Below are 23670 nucleotides of genomic sequence, written 5' to 3' on the forward strand. Positions count from 1 at the left end.
ACACAACCCCACTGTGTTCAGAGATCCATCAGCTCTAGGAATGACTCGTGTCACATAGCTCAAGAGTTAAATGTTTCGGATACTTGGGTTGCGAGAGCTGACTGGGGCTGTTCCCTGCTCTCATCGCTCTCCCGCAGCCCTGTTCGGGTCACGTTGGTGTTTGGACTGTGGGCTGTGGGAGGTGGTCTGTGTTTATTGCCTTTGATAAACGGAAGATCCCCTTTAATGAGCCCACCTGAAATGTGCTGTCTACAGGCCTGCCCTCTCCCCGCCCCCCGCACCCTGAGGGCCCGGCAGAAGAAAGGGCCTGTCCCCCAAGGGAATGAGTGAGGGCCCCCTGCGCCCCTTGCAAGGCAGCAGGACCTCCTGCCCCACCTGGCTTACCTTTGCGAACCCCAACTTTACAAACGTGCTGTGATTTTTCCACAAGGCCCCAGCTTTATGTAACCCAACCTATTTCCTCCAAGGGCACCGGCCCTCCCCAAACTGGCGGACTTCCCCACCTGGGAATCATTAAAAACACCCCGAGTGATTTCCTTATGTTGCTGTTTGTTTATCCTCCTGTCGCCCGTGAGTCAGCCAGATCATGATTTGCGGTGGTTCTGCTTGTGAAATCTTACATAATTATATTCCTATTGTCACGTTGGGCCGAGCAGTTAGATCGGAGAGTGTTTTCTCATTTCACAACGCCTGCAGATCAATACGGAGAAAGCCTGAACAATGAGGTGACGTGAGGGCCGGGCGCCGAGTCACCGGGAGGTGTTCTGCAGTTTCGCAGATACATGCAGCCGGCAACCGGACCAGCGAGCGTCCTCGGTGCCCAGGCTGAGCAGGGTGCCTGGGCCGGGTGGCGGCCTTTGGCACGGTCTCACTGGGGTGATTCTTAAAGAAACGAGAGCCAGGGAACGAAAGAACGACAGTAACCACACTTCACACAGAAACCAACCAAATTTTTACTGCATTTGCTACACGCTGGATCCCGACATGCTGGCCCCGAGCGTGGCTGGCTACAAGCTGGCTAGACTCCGACGGCCGCCCCTCAGGCTCTCCCTTCCCCGCCGGGGACAGCACCGGTGCGGATCCTCCTCACTGTCCCAAGTCCAGAGGCAGTTATTAAAAACACTCTTGATGCAAACAGTGAGTGGCTACAGGACACGAATGGGGGTGGGCGCGGTGTCCGCCACAGGACACGGAACCCAGAGAAATGGTGTGTCGAGGCAAGACGCCTCCTTGGTGGCTACAAGTATCACGGAGCTCAAAACCCACAAGTGAGCTGTTTTTTGTTTTTAAATTCCTGGAGTCTATTGGAACTAGTTGATCCTAACGTGATTTCATAGTTTTAATTAAATATCCAACCCGATGTAAACCATGTTTGTTTGCATACATCTTGGAGTAGTGTGTGCGCCTTAAAGTTATTCACACGGATATAGGATGAAGATGACAAAGACCTGCAGGGAAAGAGAAACTGCGTGACTCTATATGAAGACAACGACCATCACATTCCACAGCACGTCATTGGGAGACTGGTGAATCGTCAAGCATTATTGAAAACGAGAGAGGAGAGAACGGAACACAAGCGCCACGAGAGAACAATCGGAACAACGGAACCAAACCCAGTTTCCCTACCGATCATGGAAAAGCGTTACCTGTTTCTAACACGGTTCACTCATTGCTATTTTAAGCCCCAGTAGCAGGATCGGATGTCTGCTGCCTCTGGACACATGAGTTATGATCTGATCTCAAGTTCCAAGGGAAATGCGCAAAGTTTTATTCCCCCGCCCCCACCCCCCACCCCAGTTGAATAAACAGGACTACGTATATTATCTCGTGTGTTAGAATAGCGTTGTCTTCACATAAGACTCAAATAAGGGTATTAGTCATTCATTTCCTTGAACACAGACACCCTCATGCGTGCTGACAGGTTTATAAGGATGCGGTGGCCGCCGTGGTTCTGGGAGCTGTTAGATGACGGGCTTTGATTTCTTGCAGTCCTGAGCGATGGGGCCGGGGTGTGTCTGCTTACTGTCCGCCTTCTCTCCCAGATGCGGGCCTTGTCTGGAAGATTAATACGTGAACAAGAGCTGAAGGGGCAGGGTTGCACAACTTCAGACATGTTTATTAGCAGATGGCACACGGGATGCAGAGGTCACCACCAAAGTGACATTTTAAAGTGAAACAACAATATTTACGTTCAGATAGTCTCCTGATGAGATCATGTGGAAATGGTTTTGATTAAATTAGCTTATAAATGGTTGCCAATCTATAGACAACTTAAAATGCCACGTCTGTGTACCAAATGTTTTCTTCTCACGCTCTCACCTTCTAAATATGAATGAGCAAAGGCTGGTTTGGTGAGGGGTTGCTTTCTTAACAGTAGGATCAGCATATCTGGTTTTTATGTCCCGGGTTATCTGTTTTTTGTTTTTCATCCTAGAAACGTTATCTCCTGTGTGTGTTCTGAAACCTCACCTGCTGCTGTTACTACTGCTCTCGAAGGGTTTGGATTCCGCTATGTAAACATAATTGCGTTCAATTTCTTTACTATAAATTGGGTCTCTGGAGAGACCTAAAATCCCGTCTCAGATAAGAGCTTAAGTTCAATAGCATGAAAAAGCTCTGAGCTGGATTTCAGACATACTTGCTATCACTGCATTTCTGCCTTGAACGCCCTGGGGAGCCACGCTTTTGTGGCAACGTGTGCTTGTGTTTCGGACAGCAATGCGAAAGACAAATGCTGCCAGGGCGAGGGTCGCCTCTCAACTTCTTTTCCTTTTCTCTCTCTTGTGCCCACAACTTGGCAGGAATGTGAGTCAAACATTTTATCTCAGAAAATGGTTCAGCCAGAAAATGCTCAACAGTGTGAAGTGAACACAATTTTTTGGTTCGTTTTTGCCAGTCTCTACGGTCAACAAAACACATGAATATTTCCAACAAAGGCACTAAAATGCAGAAATAATAACCTACTAGCAGATTAAAACTTTCGCAGTCAAACTGTAGGAAGTGAATGTGACCACATGTGCGGGTTCTCGTTTATTTACATTTACCCGTATTGTGAATAATTTTGTGAGATACAGATATTAGTGTCTTGAGTTTTTTGCCTTATCATGATCTGTGTTTTATTTTCTTGTACAGTAACAAAATTATAAATTTTAGAATACGACAGAAGGTTTACTCACTTTTCAAGAGAGCTTTTGTCAATATTCATTGTCCCTTCCATTGGATCCAGTCCTTGCTCAGAAAATTGTTTCAAGGCACTTAAAGCTGCCTAAAAATGAAAACAAACACACAAACTAACAAGGAGATCCATTCACTGACTTTAATGTCATAAACAGGCAATTGTAAAAGAAAGCTGACATATAAAGACTATCATTTGCATTCGTCTAAATAAATGGTTTGTTGCATGGCTTAGCAATATTACATTTGAACGACTGTAAGGTATCTACTGTGAGAGCTTTGTTTCTGGCGAGGGGCGGGGGAGGTGGAGAGGGCAATCTCTGCAAGCCTCAGGCCTCATCCCTGGCCCATAGTTTTGTAAAATCACAATGTTTTATCTGCAAATGTAGAAACACCTCTATGCACGGAACATACTTTGAGGGTGACTCTGTACAATTTCTCCTCGCTTTACTGAAACTACACATTCTCTTCCTTCAGACTTTTCCAAACCTGGGTACTCTTTCCAAAATTAGCATGAAAGGTCTTGTTCCATTTTACAGACAGTGGGCCCCAACCAAGTCACAGAATGCGAGCCGAGAGAGGAGGGCGCTCGAGCAAACCGAGGGCATGGTGTGATGGTATATCCTGAATTTCCCCTCCTCCTGGGGCCCAGGGGAGGCAGGCCCGGCCGTGGCTCAGCCTCCCAAGGTGCTGATAGGCCCGAGATGCGTGGGACGCTGGCGGGTGCTGACAGGCTGGTGGAGCCTCGCTGGATAGCTGGGAGGCACCAAAAATGCGATGCTGATAAGATCTACATAACTCGTTGACACTCTTGTGCATGTTCCAAACTGTTATTTCTTGGAATAAGAATTTGGTTCTTCTTCCCTTCCTCCACACCGCCCCCCAGGCTTTGTTGAGTCTGAGAGAGGTGTGAGCAGCCAGGGTGCCTGACTCTCCGACATCCTGTTGGGTCACACTTTGGTCATCTGTGTCTTCTCAACGGCCTCAGAAAAAGAGCTAACGCTTGCAACTGCCCCGCCTTTTATCTGCCAGGGGCCCCTGTTGGGTAGCTGACGAGCGCATGATCCCTTTGACACTTCTTTATGCCTAATATACTTTTTGGTTTTTAAGTTAATAGACTTTCTTTTTTGAGAGCGGTTTTGGGTTTACAGAGGAATGGAGGAGGGAGTACAGAGTTCCCAGATCCCCCTCCTCCACCCCAACACAATGTCAGCCATTACTAACAGCCTGTATTGGCACAAGACGGCTGTTACAAGTGATGAGACCATACTGATACATTATCAGTAACTAAAGCCCACAGTTGACATTAGGCTTCTCTCTTTGTGCTGTACATTCTATGTGTTGTGTTTTTTTAAATATATATATATTTTTTATTGATTTCAGAGAGGAAGGGAGAAGGATAGAGAGAAACATCAATGATGAGAGAAACTCATTAATAGGCTGCCTCCTGCATGCCCCCTACTGAGGATCGAGCCCACAACCCAGGCATGTGCCCTGACTGGGAACCAAACCATGACCTCCTGGTTCATAGGTCAAAGCTCAACCACTGAGCCACACCGCCTGGGCCATTCTATGGGTTTTGACAAATGCATAATGTCATGTGCTCACCATTACATTACCATACAGAATGGTTTTGCCGCCCTAACAGTTTCCTACATTCCACTTGTTTATCCCTCCTCCTTATCCCCCCAGATCCATGGCAACCACAGATTTTATAACAGTCTCTATAGTTGCCTTTTCGAGAATGTCATACAGTTGGAATCATACAGTACATCATTTCGGATTAGCTTCTTTCCCTTAGTAATATGCATTTAAGGTTCTTCCATGTCTTTTCCTGGCTGGATACCGCATCTCTTTTTAATCACTGAATAATATTCCATTGTATGGATGTACCACAGCTTATCCATTCATCTATTGAGAGACATCACGATTGCTTCCAAGTTTTGGGTGCTTATGAATGAAGGTGCTATGAATAATCTGTGTGCAGATATTTGTGGAATGTACGTAACCTTTCTTTCTCCCTCCTCTCTTGGTCTTTCTTTCTATATTTAAATCACAACTCCTATATCCAACCCAAATGTGCTTTTCTTTTAGTTTAGACTATTCTTCCTTTCAGGTCTCTGCCCTGGTGTCCCCAGCTCAGAGGTGCTGAGCTGAATGCCCAGGCAGGTCTGCAGTCCTGCTGGGCACCCTGGGGCAGGGAGGGGCCAGCTCAGGCCCCGTTTTCACCATTATCTATCTCTTTGAACCTGGAGTCCTCGGGGATGTGGGCACCCCACCCCACTACTCCTGACCTTGGTCCAAGCTCATACTGCACAGCAGCTGGCAAAGGCTGTGGTGGCAGGTAGGCACTAACCTCGGCTGGGTAGGAGCAGCGTGCCTATCTCATCGGGGCACTGGCATTGGTTGAACTGTGTCCGCCCCCAAATTTATATGTTGAAGCCCTAACTGCCAGTACCTCAGAACAAGGCGGTGTTTGGAAATAGGGTCACTGCAGATGTAATCAATTAAGATGAAGTCACTCTAGGGTAGGGTGGGCCCGATCTAATATGACCAATGCCCCTATAAAAAAGGGAATTTGGACACAGACGCACACACAGCGAGAACACTATGTGAAGAGGAAGGCAGAGACTGGAGTGGTGCAGCAGAAGCCAAGGAACGCCAAGGATTGCCCATAAACCGCCGGAAGCTGGAGGGAGGCAGGCAAGAGATTCCCACTCTCTCAGTCTCAGAAGGAACCAACCCTGTGACACGGTGACCTTGGACTTTTAGCCTCCAGAACTGTGAGGCAATGAGTTTCTGTTGATGAAGCCACTCCATGTCTGGTACATTGTGATGGCGACTCTAACAAAACAAATACAGGCACATCATAATTCCTCTTTGAGGATAGCAGGGCCCCTTTCCCCTCTCTGTTGTTTCATTTTATCCATTTATTATAAAAATGAGTTTTCCATTACAGAAAAATCATAATGTGTAGGCCAGCAAAATAAAACAGTGAAAACAGTCACAGTCCCACCTGCCATTCGCAGCGTGGTGTCTGCCTTCCCATCCCCTGTCCCATCCCCTCTCCATAGGGACATACTAAAGCAGGGGTCCTCAAACTTTTTAAACAGGGGGCCAGTTGACTGTCCCTCAGACCGTTGGAGGGCCGGACTATAGTTTAAAAAAAAACTATGAACAAATTCCTATGCACACTGCACATATCTTATTTTGAAGTAAAAAAACAAAACGGGAACAAATACAATATTTGTATTTGCATGTGGCCTGCGGGCCGTAGTTTGAGGACCCCTGTACTAAAGGCTGGATTGCTTCTGAGCCTGTTGGGTGACCTGCCCTTTTCAGAGAACATGAGCAGCTTTCCACAGCAACAGAAACACCCATTCCCTATCGTTGGCCCTTCAGGCCACTCCCAAGTTATAAGCAGTTATTAGCATGACACCAAGCTTCCTAGCAGTCAAATCTCCGCGTACCATCTCAATTTCCTTAGGACGAACTCCTAGAAACTGCTTTTCTGCGCCAAGAGCACGCACATTTTAATTTTTTTAAAATATATTTTATTGATTTTTTACAGAGAGGAAGGGAGAGGGATAGAGAGTTAGAAACATCGATGAGAGAGAAACATCGATCAGCTGCCTCCTGCACACCCCCTACTGGGGATGTGCCCGCAACCAAGGTACATGCCCTTGACTGGAATTGAACCTGGGACCCTTCAATCCGCAGGCCGACGCTCTATCCACTGAGCCAAACCGGTCAGGGCTCAAAGAGCACGCGCATTTTTAAAGACCTGGTCTCTCCGCCCTCAGAGAGGCCGAGGCCACACCAGCAGTGTGAGGGCGTCTGTTTCTCCAGGTGCTTCTGGAATCGCCTCTCAGAACCACCATGGATCATTGGAGCAAACCTGTGCTGTCATTTTACGGCCCTGCCTCCTTTTGAATTTGTCCATCCTGACCATTTACCTTATTGAGTAGACTTTTTAAAGATCTTTATTGTTGAAATTATTACATATGCCCCCCTCCCCGCTCCCCTTCTAGGCTCTCCCCAGGCCTTCACCGCCTATTGTCAGTGTCTATGGGTTATGCATCAATGCATACAGGTCCTTTGGTTGATCTCTTCCCGTCCACCCACCTTCCCACACCTTTCTTCTGAGATTCTTCAGTCTGTTCCAGGCATCTATGTCTCTGGATCTATTTTATTCATCAGTTTATTGTGTCCATTAGATTCCACATGTGAGTGAGATCATGTGATACTTGTCTTTCTCTGACTGGCTGATTTTGCTCAGCACAATGCTCTCCAGGTCTCTCCAGGCTGTTGGAAATGGTAAGAGTTCTTTCCGCAGACTTAGTTTTGAGGGATGTTTCTTTCGAAAATTAAATTCACCCTCAAAAGACTTCGATGTGGACAATTCCCCTCCCTCAACAATGGAATTTGCAGAGAGATGTGACTCTCACTGAGACCCAGTTAGAGATGCGCATAGCAGATAAAGGCCCGCTCTCAGGCAGGGAGCACGTTCAATGTTTCAGATCTTGCAAAACCTCCTGCATGATTTTATCTACATGGCAGGCAGGTCCCCGGGCCCTGTCGGAATGCCTGTCACCCCGCAAATTAGTCCTGTTCTCTTCCCATGGATGGATTTTCTGGATTGTGGACTTCAGCTCTGTGACAATTTACATTTTGTGGGATTTAAACAACTGGAGTTCCTATCAGTCCTGAAATGCGAAGGTGGCTGGGCGGCTTCCCCGGGCCACCATGCTGAGGACAGTCCTGTAGGTGTGGGCATTCTTGTGAGCTGGTTACATGAACCTTAGCTCTGGAGTCCTACCGCGTGCACACGTGTACGGAGTGGAGAGCCAGGCCACTCAGGGCTGAGCTGCAAAGACCAATCCGTGCCTGACCTTTCCAGAGAGCACCACTCCATGGCGCGGCCTAATGGACGTGGGGCTCTCTCTAGAGTCCACAGCTTTGAACAAAGGAACAACTCTTTTGTTCTGATCCATTAATACGTGAATTGCTGGCAGGAATGCAGATTTGTATCCATTTCTTCCCAGATGGATTGTTACAGAAGGCGACTCAGTGCCCGGAAATGGAAATGTGCAGTGTGGTACTGCTTCACCAGACCCTTGGGTGCCCTGGGGCTGCTTAGTCTTGTTCTCTTCCCAAGAAGGCCCAAGCGACAACTGAAACCAAATTTTTGAAGACTTGGTTCCCAGGGTCGCCTGAATACCAGGAACCAAATTTCTTGCTTCACCGAGCCCAAGACCCGGGGTCACCCGCTCTCTCCCCCCCAAGAAGAGATGCGCATAGCAGATAAAGGCCAGCTCTCAGGCAGGGAGCACGTTCAATGTTTCAGATCTTGCAAAACCTCCTGCATGATTTTATCTACATGGCAGGCAGGTCCCCGGGCCCTGTCGGAATGCCTGTCACCCCGCAAAGAATGTCCTTCAGGCCGGACGGGCGGCGTGCTCTTTCACACGGTGCCATGGATGGATTTTCTGAATTCCTGCCCAGCTGTTTCCCTGCACAGGTATGCTTCGAGGTTTCCAAATAACATTCTCTTATCTATCTGATGAGATAATGCAACCTACCTCTTATTGATAACCCTGACTACAATCGCTTATAACTATGAGAAGACTTCTCGTTAATTTATAAAAGGCCAGGAAGGCCATTTATCTTCTCTGTAAACAGTCGGTGCTGCCATTTCATGAGCATGACGCGCCGCCACCGCCGTGAGACCCGGCGCTGTACCTGGTGAGCTCAGATGTTAGCACAGCCCGGCCAGGTCGGTCAGCCTACCCATCAGGAATTCAAGGTCACACAGCTAGTCAGGGGCAGAGCAGAGCTTGGAACCCAGCCCACATTCTTGATCATCACCTCACTTTATTCCATCCAAACCGAAGCGCAGCTCACAGTCACCTGCCCAATGTCAGCGCAGCTCCTTCCCCGTCACGACTGCAAAGTGGCTCTTCCTCCACCTCCTCGGTGCTCGTCTATTAGTCATTCCCCACAACAGCTACTGGAGCTGAGCTCATGCAATTATCTCCCTTTTCTAGAAAAGGGATTTATTATTTTGCGGGATGACATGGTCAGTTCCCAGCCTCCAGCCTTAGTGCCGACCCTAGGTTGACCTCGGGGGCTTAGTTCAGCCCTTCGATAACACTTGCAGTTTGGGCTACAACAAAATTGTTACAGTAATTATTTTGTCACTTAGAACTAGCCAAGGACATGATTCACCATTTCTTAACCTCCCGAGGGTACCCAGTGTCTCCTAGACTAGCCTCCCCCCTCTATTGTTCTAGGAAGAGTTTTCATCTCTCACGTCCTGGGGTTGCTAGCAGGAGGGAGACGGGAGCTCCAGGGTGTGGCGGGGGCTGCGGGATGCAGGGTGCACAGCGAGCGCAGGTGCTGGGTGTGCAAAGGTGAAATGGACAGTGAAGGCGGGTAATGAGTGTGGCTGTGATTGAAAGCGAGCGAGAAGCCCTGGGTGTTTAGGCGAGGGGAGCGGGGCTGAGGCTGCCCACCAGGTGCCTCCTCTCACAGGGAGGTTCTAACAGCCCCCTCCCCTTCTCCCCTTGTCACAGCGCCATCCTCACTCCCAACTCATCCTCCACACTTTCCCAGAAAAGACCCCTTACAGGTTAAACACTTCCATGGGATGAGCTGGGTCACTTTCCGATGCCCACCGTAGGATCACGCGGTGACACTTGAAATAGCCACTTCCCATTTCGCAGGACCCAGCACCAACCATTTCAAGGAACAATGTACAGTGGGGTGGCTACGGGAACAAACACCAGCGTTTAACAGTCCCCAGAAATGTTTCCCTCTGTGCTTCCACAGCTGCCCAGAAGATGGTAAAATTAGCCAAATCCCCAAGTTTAAATGAACTGAATACACTGTTACCTGCTAGAGGCCAGGTGCTTAAAAAAAAAGAAGAAAGACCATATTGCAAATATGCTACCTAATATTAAGGGAGGACACTCTGTGAGGGGAAAATCAACCGGCCCCGCTTTGGGGAGACACACGTGGAGCCTGATTGAGGAACAAGTGCACCGTCTCCCACTGGAGGGGAAACAGATAACAAGGCCCTGCCCGCAGCTCCCCCTCCGGCCGGGACAGTCTGCTGGGCGGTCAGTGTGGAGGCATCTGGGAGTCGTGGGAAGGAGGTAACTCTGGGTTCCTTAATGAGGAACATCCTGAGTGATGCTTAAACCCAAGTGTGTGACTTCCCACACACTGTGCATTCGAGAATTTCAAAGATACACTAACACAAGTACCCAGAAACTTCCAGGCGGCGGTGGCCATAAACAAATAGACAGCTAATGATTTCATTTCCAAGGCCAGAAAATGTTTTCCTACCAAATCAAAACAAACTCGCTCAGCATCCACTCAAATGTTACCACAGCCTACCCACTGGAACCGTGGACTTCAGCTCTGTGACAATTTACATTTTGTGGGATTTAAACAACAACAACAACAAAAAAGGTATCTTTAAAGCAACACATGCAGCTTCATTTAGGAGGAGAAAAATGAACGTATTTTAAAGAAATGGATATTTCCTTTCTTTTCTTCCTTTTCAGCACAACCCTTGTATATACGTGTGTGTGTGTGTGTGTGTGTGTGTGTGTGTGTGTCCCGTAGGGGAGAGTGTCTGCATAGATACACAGAAGTATTTTTGTCCCCCAAAACATTTTACAACTGTTTTGTGAGTAAAGCCCCACAGGTTGTAGAACAGATGTCGCCACCATTTCATGTATCACTTGTTTTGCGCGTAGTTATAGCAATGCCAGAAATACGACGCCAATGAGATACTTTCCATGCCTGCTGGTTGGTTTTGGTTCCCAAGTGTCCCGGTGTGTGTGTGTGTGTGTGTGTGTGTGTGTGTGTTCACAAAATGGAGGTGAGTCTTTCCAGCCATTTCTGTAATTTCTAACTTTCCTCTTAAAAATATACTTACATTTTTAAATATAAAAAAATATTTTTTTTTTTTTAAAAAGAATGAATCGTTGGTAATGGCAGGGTAGCAGGATTAAGTCATTCTTTGAGAGATGACAATGGTCTTCATTAGCAAAATGTGAATTTAAACTCACCCCCTAATGACACACAGCATTTTGGAGTCTTTGAACACGATGCCCAATGGAGCCTTTTATTTCCTGTTTTTCCATTTCACACTTTCCCCACCGATTTCATAGCCTAAATCCCAGAAACAGGCTGTTCCCATTAAAGTCAATGGTAACCACACATGTCTGAATGTGGCCTTCATTCTTTTTTTCTTTTTCTTTTTTTTTAAGATTTTAAAATTGATTTTGAGAGAGAGAGGAAAGAAGAGGGAGGGAGAGAGAGAAACATCAGTGTGAAAGTGGAACATCCATCAGCTGCCTCCTGCACAGCCCCTACTGGGGATTGAGCCTGCAACCTGGGCCTGTGCCCTGACGGGAATCGTGGGTCAATGCTCAACCACTGACCCACACCGGCCAGGCAAGAACAGGAATTTTGACTCTAGAATGTGGGGAATTAGTACAAAATTGGGCACGTGAGCTACGGATTTGGCCATCACCTTTATTCCTCAGTCAGGCTCTTATGCTGGGTAATCCATGTAGCTGTCAGCCTTGACAATAAAAGAGTCGAATTTACCGCAGGATTAACTGTGGGAAGAAATGTTTCCAGTGTGTTCAGAACAAATTCGAGCAGCGGCCTCCCCACTGCCCTGTCTTCCTCTAACCACAAACTTTCTGCTTTACCAACGTCTTTCCTTTTTAAGTTCCTGTGTTGCCCTCTAATTACTTTTGATTCAACAGAAATTCCCCTTTGTAATGGCATTTACAGGATGGCACTGATACAAAGCAAGCATGCCTGCAACCGGCAAGACAATGCCCCCAGGAGTGTCCACGTGCTAGTCCCCAGCATCAAAAAAGGCTACCTCACACGGCAACAGTGACTCTGCAGATGGGACTGAGGTATGAGCGTTGAGATGGAGAGATTATGCTGGATTATCCGGGTGGGTTCAATCTAATCACTCCTGAAAATCAGAGAGGCTTTCCTGGCTTTGGTCAGAAAAATGTGGCAGAGGGAAAAAAATGGTCAAAGAAATGCAAGGTAGTTAGTTTTGAAGATGGGGGAAGGGAAACATAAGCCATGGAATGTCCATGCCTCTAGGAGCTGGGAAAGGCAAGATCAATGTACTCCCAGATCCCCCCACCCCCAAAGAACGGCTGTCACCTTGCTTTTAGCCCAGGGAGACTCCTCCCGGTCTGACTTCCGACCTATAGAACTCTGAGATAATACATTAGTGTTGTGTTATAGCAGCAAGATAAAACTAATACAGTCTCCCTGTCATCTGGACAAGGGAGGGGAAGGGGCATGGCATTGGGAGTGTGGTCAGGCCTAGATTAAAGTGCCCGCTGGACTGCAGACCAGCTGCGTGTCTTCATGCAAGTTCCTGTAACTTCCTGAGCCTCCTTCTCATCACCTGTAAACTGGAGACTACACCACTTACTGCACTGGATTGTCCGAGGGGTTAATGCCTGGCTCATACAATGGTGTTTAATAAACAAGGGCTTTTATTTATTTATTTAAAAATATATATATTGATTTCAGAGAAAAAGGGAGAGGGAGAGATAGAAACATCAATGATAAGAGAGAATCATTGATCGGCTGCTCCCTGCACGCCCCCTACTGGGGATGGAGCCCACAGCCCGGCATGTGCCCTGACCAGGAATCCAACTGTGACCTCCTGGTTCACAGGTTGATGCTCAACCACTGAGCCAATACATGAGGGCTTTAGTCCACATCTTTCTCTGTTGAGCCCAACATCCCACTGCAGGCATCGCCAAAGCCTCTCTCCATCAAGGTTCTCTCTTCTCCTCTCACACCCCCACCCGCGGGCTCTGTGTTCACTATGCCATGGGATACACAGGGCTGGGTTGTATGTAGCCATGTGAGAGAAGGCTCTCCTGACCCACGATTTACACCTCCCAGGAATACAGTGGATAGTTACTGTCTCATCGAAACATAAATCCTTGGGACTTTGGCTTCTGTCACCTTTGAGTTTGGCCACCAATGCTTCACCTGCCCGCTCTGGTCCTCCATTCCAGGATGCGCCACCTTGAAAGCCTTGGGCAAAGCCCCTGTTGTGGGGTCCTCCCAAGTGGGGGTTCCCAGGCACCCCCTGTGTAGACCTCACAGACTCCACTTCTCCCCCAGGAAGTGGAACTCTCATTCCATCAGTTGCTCAGGCAAAAATCCCTAGTAATCAACCTCGCTCACTTCTTTCCTCTCTCACCTCCCACGTCAAGCCATTAGTGAGGTCTGTTGTTTCTTCTTTGAAAGGCATCCAGAACCTAACTACTAACCACCTGCTCTGCAGCCATCCTAGCCCAAGTTACCGTTATTTCTCAGCAAGACTCAGGCCGTAGCTTCCCAACTCATCAACCTGTGGCTGCCCCTGCCCCTGTACAGCCTCTCCTCCAAATACACCCAGAGATGGTGTGGGCGGGAAGGACAGGTCCCAGGCCTGCTCTAAACCCTCCACTGGCTTCTCACTGGTCTTAGAACAGAACCCCAATTTCTGACTTGGGCCCTGGAGGCCTTTGTGACCCCACCCCGTCTACAGCTCCAATCTCACCATCTTCCCCAGTCCCCCCACGCCTCTTTGCTCTTTGAAGTCCCCGACTCATTCCTGTCTCAGGGACTTTCATACGCTTTTTCCTAGAACTGGGACTCTTCTCCGAGTTCTTCATGCGGCTGGCCCTCGCTTCATCCAGATGTCACCCCTCGCCACCCCCACTGGACTTAAAGAAACTGCACCACCCACTCTTGGCCTGACATCTCACAGCTCCTCACACTGCCTAAGTTTTAGCGCTATTGTCCCTAACATTTTATTATATATTTATCAATTTACAAGTTTATTGTCCATGTGGCCCAAAAGAATGTGAGTTCCATGAGGGCAGAGCTTTGTCTGTTTTGTTCATTGCTAAATACTCAGCACCCAGAGTAACACAGGCTCAATAAATACTTATTGATGGAATGACTAAAAAAATTTAATGATTAAAAACAGCAATCATTTTCAAGAATATCTAGCTACCTTTGAGTTTTATTCATTCTCAGAAATTCCTATGGAAATTAGGGAGATCATTTTCCCCATTCACTGAAACCTAGAAGTAACCATTCACTTAATGATTACAGACCAATTATTGAGCTGGAGAAAGTAACTGCTAAATGGTTTTTCAAATGAAGAAAGTTAAATGGCATGGTAGGTTTCCAATGTGGGTGTTCTCATATGTTGTAAATTTAATTCATGCCAATTATAGTATTACAACTTTGGAAGCAATTTCATTGGAATCAACTTTAATTTTTTTCTAGAAAGTCTTAATATTTTCAAACTAACAGAAATGAAAAGTCACTGTAAAATTCGAGATGTAAACTATCTTCTTTTGCTCATTACAATAGAAAGAGAAGCACATCACTAGTAATATATATCACACTTCATTTGGTAATTTTTAGAAACTCCATTGAAAGTAATTTTTTAAATCTATAGTTAAATAACCACCTCAAAAAAAAAAATCCAAAAACCCTGGTATCCTGATTTCTTAAGAACATCTTTATTAAGACAATATAACCCAAGAAAGACAATTATTCTGTTTAAATAATTATGATCACAAATGGTCCCCTTCTCATATCTCCAGCCCCAAATCAGAAATTATTTAGTATACCTTTGGGGATATGCTTTGGGTCTGCCAAATACTTAAGTAAAAATTTCTCCTAAGCTGTTTCAAGAAATGGCTCATGTTCTAAGACAGTTAACACATTCTAATGTATCCAAACACAGGGTTGTTGTTTTTTCCTAATTGCTTGGCTGCAGATAAAGATGGAAATTATAAGAATTCACAGGACGGTCAGTGATGGAACCCTAATCCACCTTAAGCTGTAACATGACAACTGGCAGTTCCCAACATGTATTATGAGACAGAATTCTTTTTTTGCCTCCGGGTACATTCCCTTTCAAAAGCAGATTTTCTCCTTTTTCTTTCTGAAGATAACGTGTTAAACTCCATTCTTACTGGTTAATCTTTTAAGGGGCAAGATAGATAGGAGAGAGAATCTGTGATGGCTTTATAAATTTGGGGCAAATTGCAAAATGAGGCATTCCAATATGCAATTTCAAATCAAAACCTGAACTTGGGAAAGGGACATTATACCAACCAGCAGCATTCTTTGGAAATGCCTGACATTCAATTGGGTGGAATTATATATTGAAATAGATTGTAGGCATATCGCAAATGCTTTCCCTCTAGCATCTGGTGCTATCAAAGCCCAGGAGGGGGAGTGGGTGACCATGCCAGAACTTAAAGGCTGCCTTTTGGATAAATATGTGGAAAGGACATGAATTAAGTTATCAAAAGGCCAGAAGGATTTGCTGAAAGAGGGGCAGGTGCTAAAAGCAATAAGCTCTTTAGAATTGGATAGCATGTCACTATAGTCCTTTGTATAGCTGGTACTGTTAGCCCAATAATGGTAACTAATATTTCAAAAGAGAAAAATTAACGAATGAGTACACGCACAAAAAGTAAGAAGGCAATACCCTGATCAGTAAAAGTAAGTAGTATTTATGGTATCTGAGATGCAATGTGGGATGAGGGACCTCTTCCAGGAAGCCTTCCTATATCTGGAAGGGAGTAGGGACTTGTGATTTCTTTGTGTAAGTCAAGGTAAGTGAATCACTAAACAAATACCCCAGAATCTCAATGCTCATGGAAAGCTCAACCGCATGTTCCTGGGCAGTGGTCCCTGGTCAATCAGGGACCCAGACCCCTTCCATCTTGTGACTCTGCCCTCCTCTAGGTCAGCATTATGGTCCTCTCCATTCAGCCAGTGGATGGGAAAATGAAATGGAAGATAGTGTGTGGGAGGAGTTTATGAATAAGGACTAGAAGCCTTCATACTCTACTGACATGCCTACACCCAGTGACAAGACTACACCTAACTCCATGACCGCTCCCTGCCCCCCACCAACTCCAGGTTGGGTAACCAAGTCTGGCTGTGAGCTGAGCAAAAGAGGACGCAGGTGGGGGGTGAGTCATTAGTTTCTACCACAAGTGGCACCGTGTTATTGCACTCACTTGCTAAGGCATCTGCACATCTGTCTCCCCACACTAAACTGTGAGTCCCCAGAACAGAGCAGGCTGAACCTTATTTGTATTGGTAACTGTAGCGCCTATAGCATTCTCATAGTGTCTTCGTGCAAGATGCCTTCACAGGACAGTTCTCAGGCCCTTTGCACTCTGGTGGGGGAGGGAGAGGCTGGGTTCCTAAAACACAAAGTGTGTTCAGTGGTTAGAGCGCTGGCTGTGCACTGAAGGGTTGCAGGTGCGATCCCTGGCCCTGTTGGGGCATGTGCAGGAGGCCCGACATCTCACAAATGTTTCTCTCTTTCTCTCCCTCCATCCCTCCCTTCCATTCTCTCTCTCTCTAAAATAATAATAATAATAATAATAATAATAATAATAATAAAAAATCAATGGAAAAAATGTCCTTGGGTGTGGATTGACAAAACAAAATAAAAAGAACCAAATCTTTATTAAGGTCAAACCAACTTCCTTATCCACTGAGAAAGAAGTCAGAAGTTACAGGGAAATAACTAGGAGTATAGGACTTTATAAAAATCTAGAACCTTATTCTTTCTGTGCCCATTTGGTTTCACTCAAAGCAGGAAGAACTTGTGAGAATATCAGAGACAATAAAGACAGGGATTTCTGTGGAGTCTACACCCCACCTCACAGTCAGACTGGGGTAAGATTCATCCTAAATCTTAAGTAAGAAACTGAGGCAAAAAAAAGAAAAAAGAAAGAAAGAAACTGAGCCAGCAAACAGCCTTATTCATTTAAAAAAAAAAATTGAAAAACCTCGTTTTGTTAATGACCCTGTAAGAGAATGAAAAAACAAGTGACAGACTGGGAGAAAACATTTCAGACCTCATATCTGACAGAGCACCAGCACCTACAATATATAAAGAACTCTCAAAACTCAACAGTAAGAAGCAAACAACCCACCAGGAGGATGGGCACGGGGCATAAAAAAGACAGTTCACTAAGGAGGATTTACGATGGCAAATAAACACATAAAAAGATGCTCAACATCACCTGCCCTTTAGACAGCAATATCACTACAAACCTTTTAAAACAGCTCAAATAAATAGTGGCAACACCACCAAATGCTGGAGAAGATTCAGAGAAACTGGTTCTCTCCTACATTTTTGATGGGAATATAAAATGTGTCTGCCACTCTGGGAAAGAGTTTGGCAGTTTCATAAAAAAAACTACAACATTACCTTTACAACCCAGCAATCACACTCTTGGTCTTTTATCCCAGAGAAACAGAAAACTGATGTTCACACTAAACCTGCTCAGAAATGTTCATAGCGGCTTTATCTATAAGAGTTAAAAACTGGAAACAACCAAAATATCCCACAACAGTAAACCATGATACATACATACATACCATGGAGCCAGGGAAGACCAATCAGCAATAGAAAGGAAGGAACTATGGGTACACACAACCTGATGGACCTCACAGGCACTAGGCTGAGTGGAGAGAGCCAATTGCAAAAGGTCCCTCACTATATGATTCCGCTTATTTCACATTCTCAAAGCGACCAAAGTAAAGAGATGGAGGACAGACTACTGGTTGCCAAGGGTGAGTGACAGGGTGGTGGGGGAGCAGGAAGAGGTGAGACCAGGAAGCACATGGCCTCCCCACCTTTCTTAACCTTAACCTTGCTGACTTTTACTTTCAGACCCAACTTAGACATCTTCAGGAAACCAGCCAAGGCTTTTACTTGGGCCAAGTGTCTGTTCTATGCAGACACCTAGTACTTTATTTATTTTTTAATATATTTTTATTGATTTCAGAGAGGAAGGGAGAGAGAGAGAGACCGACAGAAACATCAATGATGAGAGAGAATCATTGATCAGCTACCTCCTGCACACCCCCTACTGGGGATCAAGCCTGCAACCCAGGCATGTGCCCTTGACCAGAATTGAACCCGGGACCCTTCAATCCACAGGCCGACCCTCCTGCACACCCCCTACTGGGGATCAAGCCTGCAGCAACCCAGGGTGCCCTTGACCAGAATTGAACCCGGGACCCTTCAATCCACAGGCCGACGCTCTGTCCATTGAGCCAGACCAGCCAGGACGACACCTAGGACTTTCTACATAATGCTAACGTTGTTTGCCTGGCTACCCCAGTGGAGGTGGAGCTTTATGAAGCTATAGGCCGTTTCTTCTCACTTGTGTTTTGATACCCAGAACCTAGCAGAGCAGGAGCTGACCCTATGTGTGTGCACCTCCAGTGAATCCCCCAAAACGCACACGAGTTCTACTCGAGTTTGGGTCACTAACGACTCCCTGTCTCTCTCCAATCAGTATTTGTGGGAATACTGAGTGGGCTGACCTTGGCTATGGGCCAGAGCTGTGAGGATTCTGGAATCCCTGGCCTGTCCCAGCTCGGCCTCTCTTGTAGCATAAGGAACATTAGAAATGGCATCGTTGTTGGTAAGGTAGGTGGTGTCCAGATAAGGGTTGTGCTTAGAATGATACGGGACCACTTCTCCGCCGTTACTGACGAGTAAGGCCCGGTAATCCTAGAAGCCTGACATCTCGGCCGCAGCCCTGGAGGTTTGAAGTGCTGCTGTCCTTTGTCGCCCACATCCCCCAGGGACATGGCCACCTGGAGGTCTGCACGTTGATGGACCTGTCCTGGCCTGAACCTGCTGGAGCATCTAAGGCCAGAGACGAGTTTCCCTAAACTCACCAGAACAGGCTGTAGAAAAAGTTTTGCATCTGTTTATTGAAAGAACATTCTGAGTTTGGCAGAATTGGGTCTAATAATTGCTTTTATGTTAACATGCCCCAGGATGGAATGGTTGACAAGAGAGAGCAAGGATGGCCTCCCCGACCCCTAGTTGCCAGAGATGACCAGTACGGGCCAAAGGGCCTGCTGCTGTGCCGTAATTATTGAATCAGCCCCTACTAATAGACTATCTATATACATCCTTGCAGACACACCTCAATACGCCCATGAAAGAAATTTAAATTTCTGTCATTGCCAACAGTTAACAACAGTCCCTTCAAGAAGGCCGTGCCGTGCTGGGTCAGGCTCTCGGCCGTTCCTCCCTCTTCCTTGCTCTCACCATAGATCCATCCCCAAACAATTCTAGTTTGGCTTACACTGGACTAGCCCAGATGCAAAGAGCCAAGCTCTTTCCAAGGCCGACCCTGGGCAAAATTCCGAAACTGTAATTCTAAAACAGCTTGGTGCCAACGTCGCCCTCTCCCTCCCAGCGGCAGGTATCAGTGAGTTTTAAACAAGAGAAGGAAGGGTTGGCAAAATCACCCTGGCTTATAGGAATTCAAGGGTCAGGGATCATTTGCAGGGGGAAGTCCCATATAGTTTTTTCTTTACCATTTGCTTAGAGGAGAACACAGATCCTAACAGGGCTGGGAAACGTGGCCCTGGACCGGTGCCCACAGTTGTCTGGGGACCTGGCATCTCAGGAGGTCATGGACTCTTCTTCTGAGGTCACAGACCTCGTAAACAGCCCGTCCTGGCCTTGAACCCAGATTATCTGTTTCCCATGTTGGAGTTGGGCAGTCTGGCTGGAGGGATGGCTACATGTATTTGTTCACCCGATACCTACGGCATGCCGAATGCCAGGCCCCGTGCCAAGTGCGGGGCTCTGGGAACACAAAGACCAAGGAGAGACAGTCCTCCTAGAGCAGCCCTGGGTGAGGGGGCAGCACAGAGACGTGCACTGTAGCACATGCTGTACAGGCCTGGAGGGTGCTCGGGGAGGGACTTGGGTGAGGTGCTGCCCAAGCTTTGGGAAGGGATGAGCAGAGGTCGCCCCTACCATGTGGGACAAAGGCATACAGGCCAGGGTGTGGTGTGGCAGGCACTGGGCTGAGAAGTGTACATGGGCAACAGCGTGTGCCCGGGTTCCTGGAGTGGTCAGGGGAGGCCGGGCTCGTCCTCACAGGAAACTGGGGAGATAGAGGGGCAGCCCCAGAGGCCTGTATCAGTCCGCTCAGGCTGCATAACAAAACACCACAGGCTGGGCCGAGGCTCAACCAACAGAAAAGTATTCGCTCCAGTCTGGAGGCTGGAAGTCCGAGATCAAGGTGTCGCCGGGTTTAGTTTCTGCGGAGGCTTCTCTCCTTGGATTTTCTCTGTGTGTGCACATCCCTGGAGTCCCTCTCTCTGTGCCCTAAGCTCTTCTTGTAAGAACAGCAGTCAGATTAGTTTAGCGCCCACCCTAACGGCCTCATTTCAACTTAATCAGCCCTTTAAAGGCCCAATCTCTGAAGACAGTCACACTCTGAGGTCCTGGAGGGGGTGAGGGCTTCACCACTCGGATCTGGGGGTACACCTGTCAGCCTATAACAAGGGCCGGGGTGTCATTTCAGAGAGAAAGGACTCTAGCCACACGGCGCCTTTAACCAGGGCAGCAGCTCGCTCAGAGGTGTTTTCTGAGCCGTTTGCCCTCAGCGGACGGTGCCAGCGGCAGAGAGACTGGTCAGGAGACAGCAGAACAGACTTGATCTTCCCCAGCTCTTACCTGACCCAGGCAGACACCTTCTCTGTCTTTGGCCTATGAGGCCCAGAAGGGCTGACTGGTTAGGGTGCAGAGAGGCTTTTGGGGGATCCCCCGCTGCTCCCTGCTGCTCCCTGCTCTGACCTGACCCTGGGCACCTTCCCCAACTTCCAAGGAGACGCACCTCCCCAGCAGGGCTGCAGCGAGGGCCGCAGGTGAGCAGAGGACCCGTCACTCAGCCTGGCCGAGGCTCCCGCAGGCCAGGGGCTGCCTGGGAAGTTCATGGCCCACGGCTGCCGGTTAGATGGGCATCCTCACCAAGCCAGGGGTTCACTTTGGTTCCGCAGATAAGGGGCTCTGGGGATTTAACAGGGAAGACAGTACATCTTTTTATGTATATTACAGCTAACAGAAACTTAGCACTTTTTAGGCATATTATTAGAAACACTGGAAGTATATTAGAAATATAGTTATTGGACCATCTGCTAGAACCAGGCAATGTGCTAATAAACACATTTCCTGCTGCAGCACAAACAAATTCTTTTTTTTTTCCTTTCTTTTAAAAAGATTTTATTAAAGGTCTTTATAGAGCAACATCCAGACTCCAGATCCAGCCGCCAAGGAGACCCTGTGAAGCTGTGGGTACGGGCTGGGGCATGGCAGGCGGCTCTGGCCTCCCACCCTTCTGTTCCGAGATGGGGTGGTGGTCAGTCTCTCATCTTTGGGTTCCACGATGCTCACACGGTCAGGCGGGGGCCTCTCTTACCACTGGGGTCCCAAGGAAGCGTGATCTTCACTTTGAGGCCCAGCACACCTCGCCTGGGCAGCACATGGCGCACGGCAGTGTCAGCATAGTAGTTAACAGGGTCCCCACTGCGGATCATCAGACCATCAACAGAATTCATGGATTCAGCCCTCTGTTCTCGGAGTTTCCCAGACACCACTACCTCGCAGCCTTCGGCCCCACTCTCATGATGAACCGCAGCACAGCACAGCAGGCCCCGCACAGCAAGGCCTCGAGGAGTTTGTAACGCAGAGACTCTGCCTGGGCAATGGCACACAGACCTCTCACGGCCACCTTTTCAGCATAGAGCTCTCCACTGCCCTCAGGGAAGCCAAACCTCTTCTGAACCACAGCAGTCCGTTCCCGGATCCGTCGGCCCTTCTCACCAGGAACATTCTGCGTCCTGGTGGCCAAAATGATAATTTCTGTCCTGTTTGGTGTAACCCGGACCTCAACTCCAGAGTAGCCATCTTCAGCCAGCTCCCGAGAGAGAAATTCATTCAGTTTCTTCAGTTTCAAACTTCCTCCTCTTGGAAAGTTGCGCTGCCATCTTGCTGCCGTGCGTCAACGAAAGGAAAGCACAAACTAATTCTTAGAATATTTTGATCACTGATTTCAATATAACTTTTATATAGGTTAAAATATTCATCTGGGAAGAGGTCCGGAGGTTTCACCAGATTGCCAAAAGGGTCTGTGGCTCAAAAAAGGTTAAAAGTCCCTAGCCCAGCTGGTATGGCTCAGGGGTTGAGCGTCAACCCAGAAACCAAGAGGTCTCTCCAGTTCGATTCCCGGTCAGGGCACGTGCCAGGTTGCAGGCTTGATCCCCAGTAGGAGGCGTGCAGGAGGCAGCCAATCGATGATGTTGCCCTCTCATCATTGATGTTCCCACCTCTCTATCCCTCTCCCTTCTTCCCTCTCCAACAATCAATAAAAGCATATTTTTAAAAAAAATTGTTAAAAGCCCCTGATCACGAAGGCCATGGATGAGATGAGTTCAAACACAGGAAACGAAATACCCATTTACCCTCCAATAATAAGTCCTTTGGGAGCTAAGACGGCAGAGAATCTCAGTCATTCTAGGAAGCCCAGGGCTTCAAACTATAACACAGATAAAAGAAACATGTCGCTATTCCTCTGATGACAACTTTTCTTGTCATTCTCCTTTTGAACAGCAGCCACAAGTCTGAAAACACAGACCCCATTTACAAGGGCCCCTCTGCCCTCGATCTGGGATGTGTTTCTTTAAAACCTACCAGTGTGTGCAAATTCAGGGCTTCAAACTATAATACAGATAAAAGAAACATTCCTCTCATGACAACTTTTCTTGTCATTCTCCTTTTGAACAGCAGCCACAAGTCTGAAAACACAGACCCCATTTACAAGGGCCCCTCTGCCCTCGATCTGGGATGTGTTTCTTTAAAACCTACCAGTGTGTGCAAAGCGGGGAGGGGGCTGCGGAGGGAGGGCTTTTGCTAAATGACACAAGTACTCGTAAGCTTGTGTTCTGTCTTTGCTCCAAGCGGACTGGATGCCTCTATTGTTATGTATTGAGACACGCAGGGTGTGGTGGCCGCCCTGGGACTCTCGCACCACCCCTGGAGGGGACGGTGAGGCAAGAAGCTGACGGCATCTGCAGTTACCAACCACCCTCCGGCGCCCCTAAGACGTTTGTGTATTACACGCCCAAATGCCAGCACACAAGGTTGCCCACGAAACCGGCCATGAAAACACCCTGGGTACCATGTGTGGGTGGCACGTGTTGCCAGACAAAATCTGCGACTGGCAGGCCCCTCGGCACCCTTCTCTCAGCACCCTTCTCTCCCGAAGTAGCCGAATCAGCGTGATGGTCCTCGAACAGGACAGTCTCCCTCCCAGCAGCCCTTGCAGAAAGAACTCCGTGCTTTCCACTTCTGCAATGCTGTCTTGGCTCATCCCACGCGAACCTACAGCCCTCCGCTCCTTTAACCGGGGTGTCTATAAAGCACGGCCCTAAAACATGCTTTTGCAGCGCACTTAATGTCTTTGCAATTAAATCCAGATGTGGCGAGCCGAAGGAACAGTTCTCAGGACTGAACAAGCTGACATAAATCTTGCAGCTGACAGAGATCCCACTGAGCTCGGTTGGGGAAAC

General features: G+C 47.7%; 1 protein-coding gene and 1 pseudogene across 8 annotated transcripts in view; both read right to left on the minus strand.

Annotated features, from left to right (window-relative positions):
• Nucleotides 1-929: 929 nt before the first annotated feature.
• STAU2 (staufen double-stranded RNA binding protein 2) overlaps nt 930-23670 on the minus strand; it is a 220675-nt gene continuing 197934 nt past the window's right edge. For all 8 annotated transcript variants that reach the window (XM_014539847.1, XM_005866375.2, XM_005866373.2 and 5 more), the window contains 2 exons: nt 3177-3265; nt 930-2055 (listed from right to left, as the gene is read on the minus strand). In XM_014539847.1, the coding sequence (XP_014395333.1) occupies nt 1962-2055; nt 3177-3265 (183 nt within the window). In that variant the 3' untranslated portion in view covers nt 930-1961. The remainder of the gene's footprint in view (nt 2056-3176; nt 3266-23670) is intronic.
• On the minus strand, nt 21309-22104 carry LOC102250221 (annotated as a pseudogene).

Source organism: Myotis brandtii, unplaced genomic scaffold (assembly GCF_000412655.1).
Source record: "Myotis brandtii unplaced genomic scaffold, ASM41265v1 scaffold23, whole genome shotgun sequence".
Classification (NCBI taxonomy): Eukaryota; Metazoa; Chordata; class Mammalia; order Chiroptera; family Vespertilionidae; genus Myotis; species Myotis brandtii.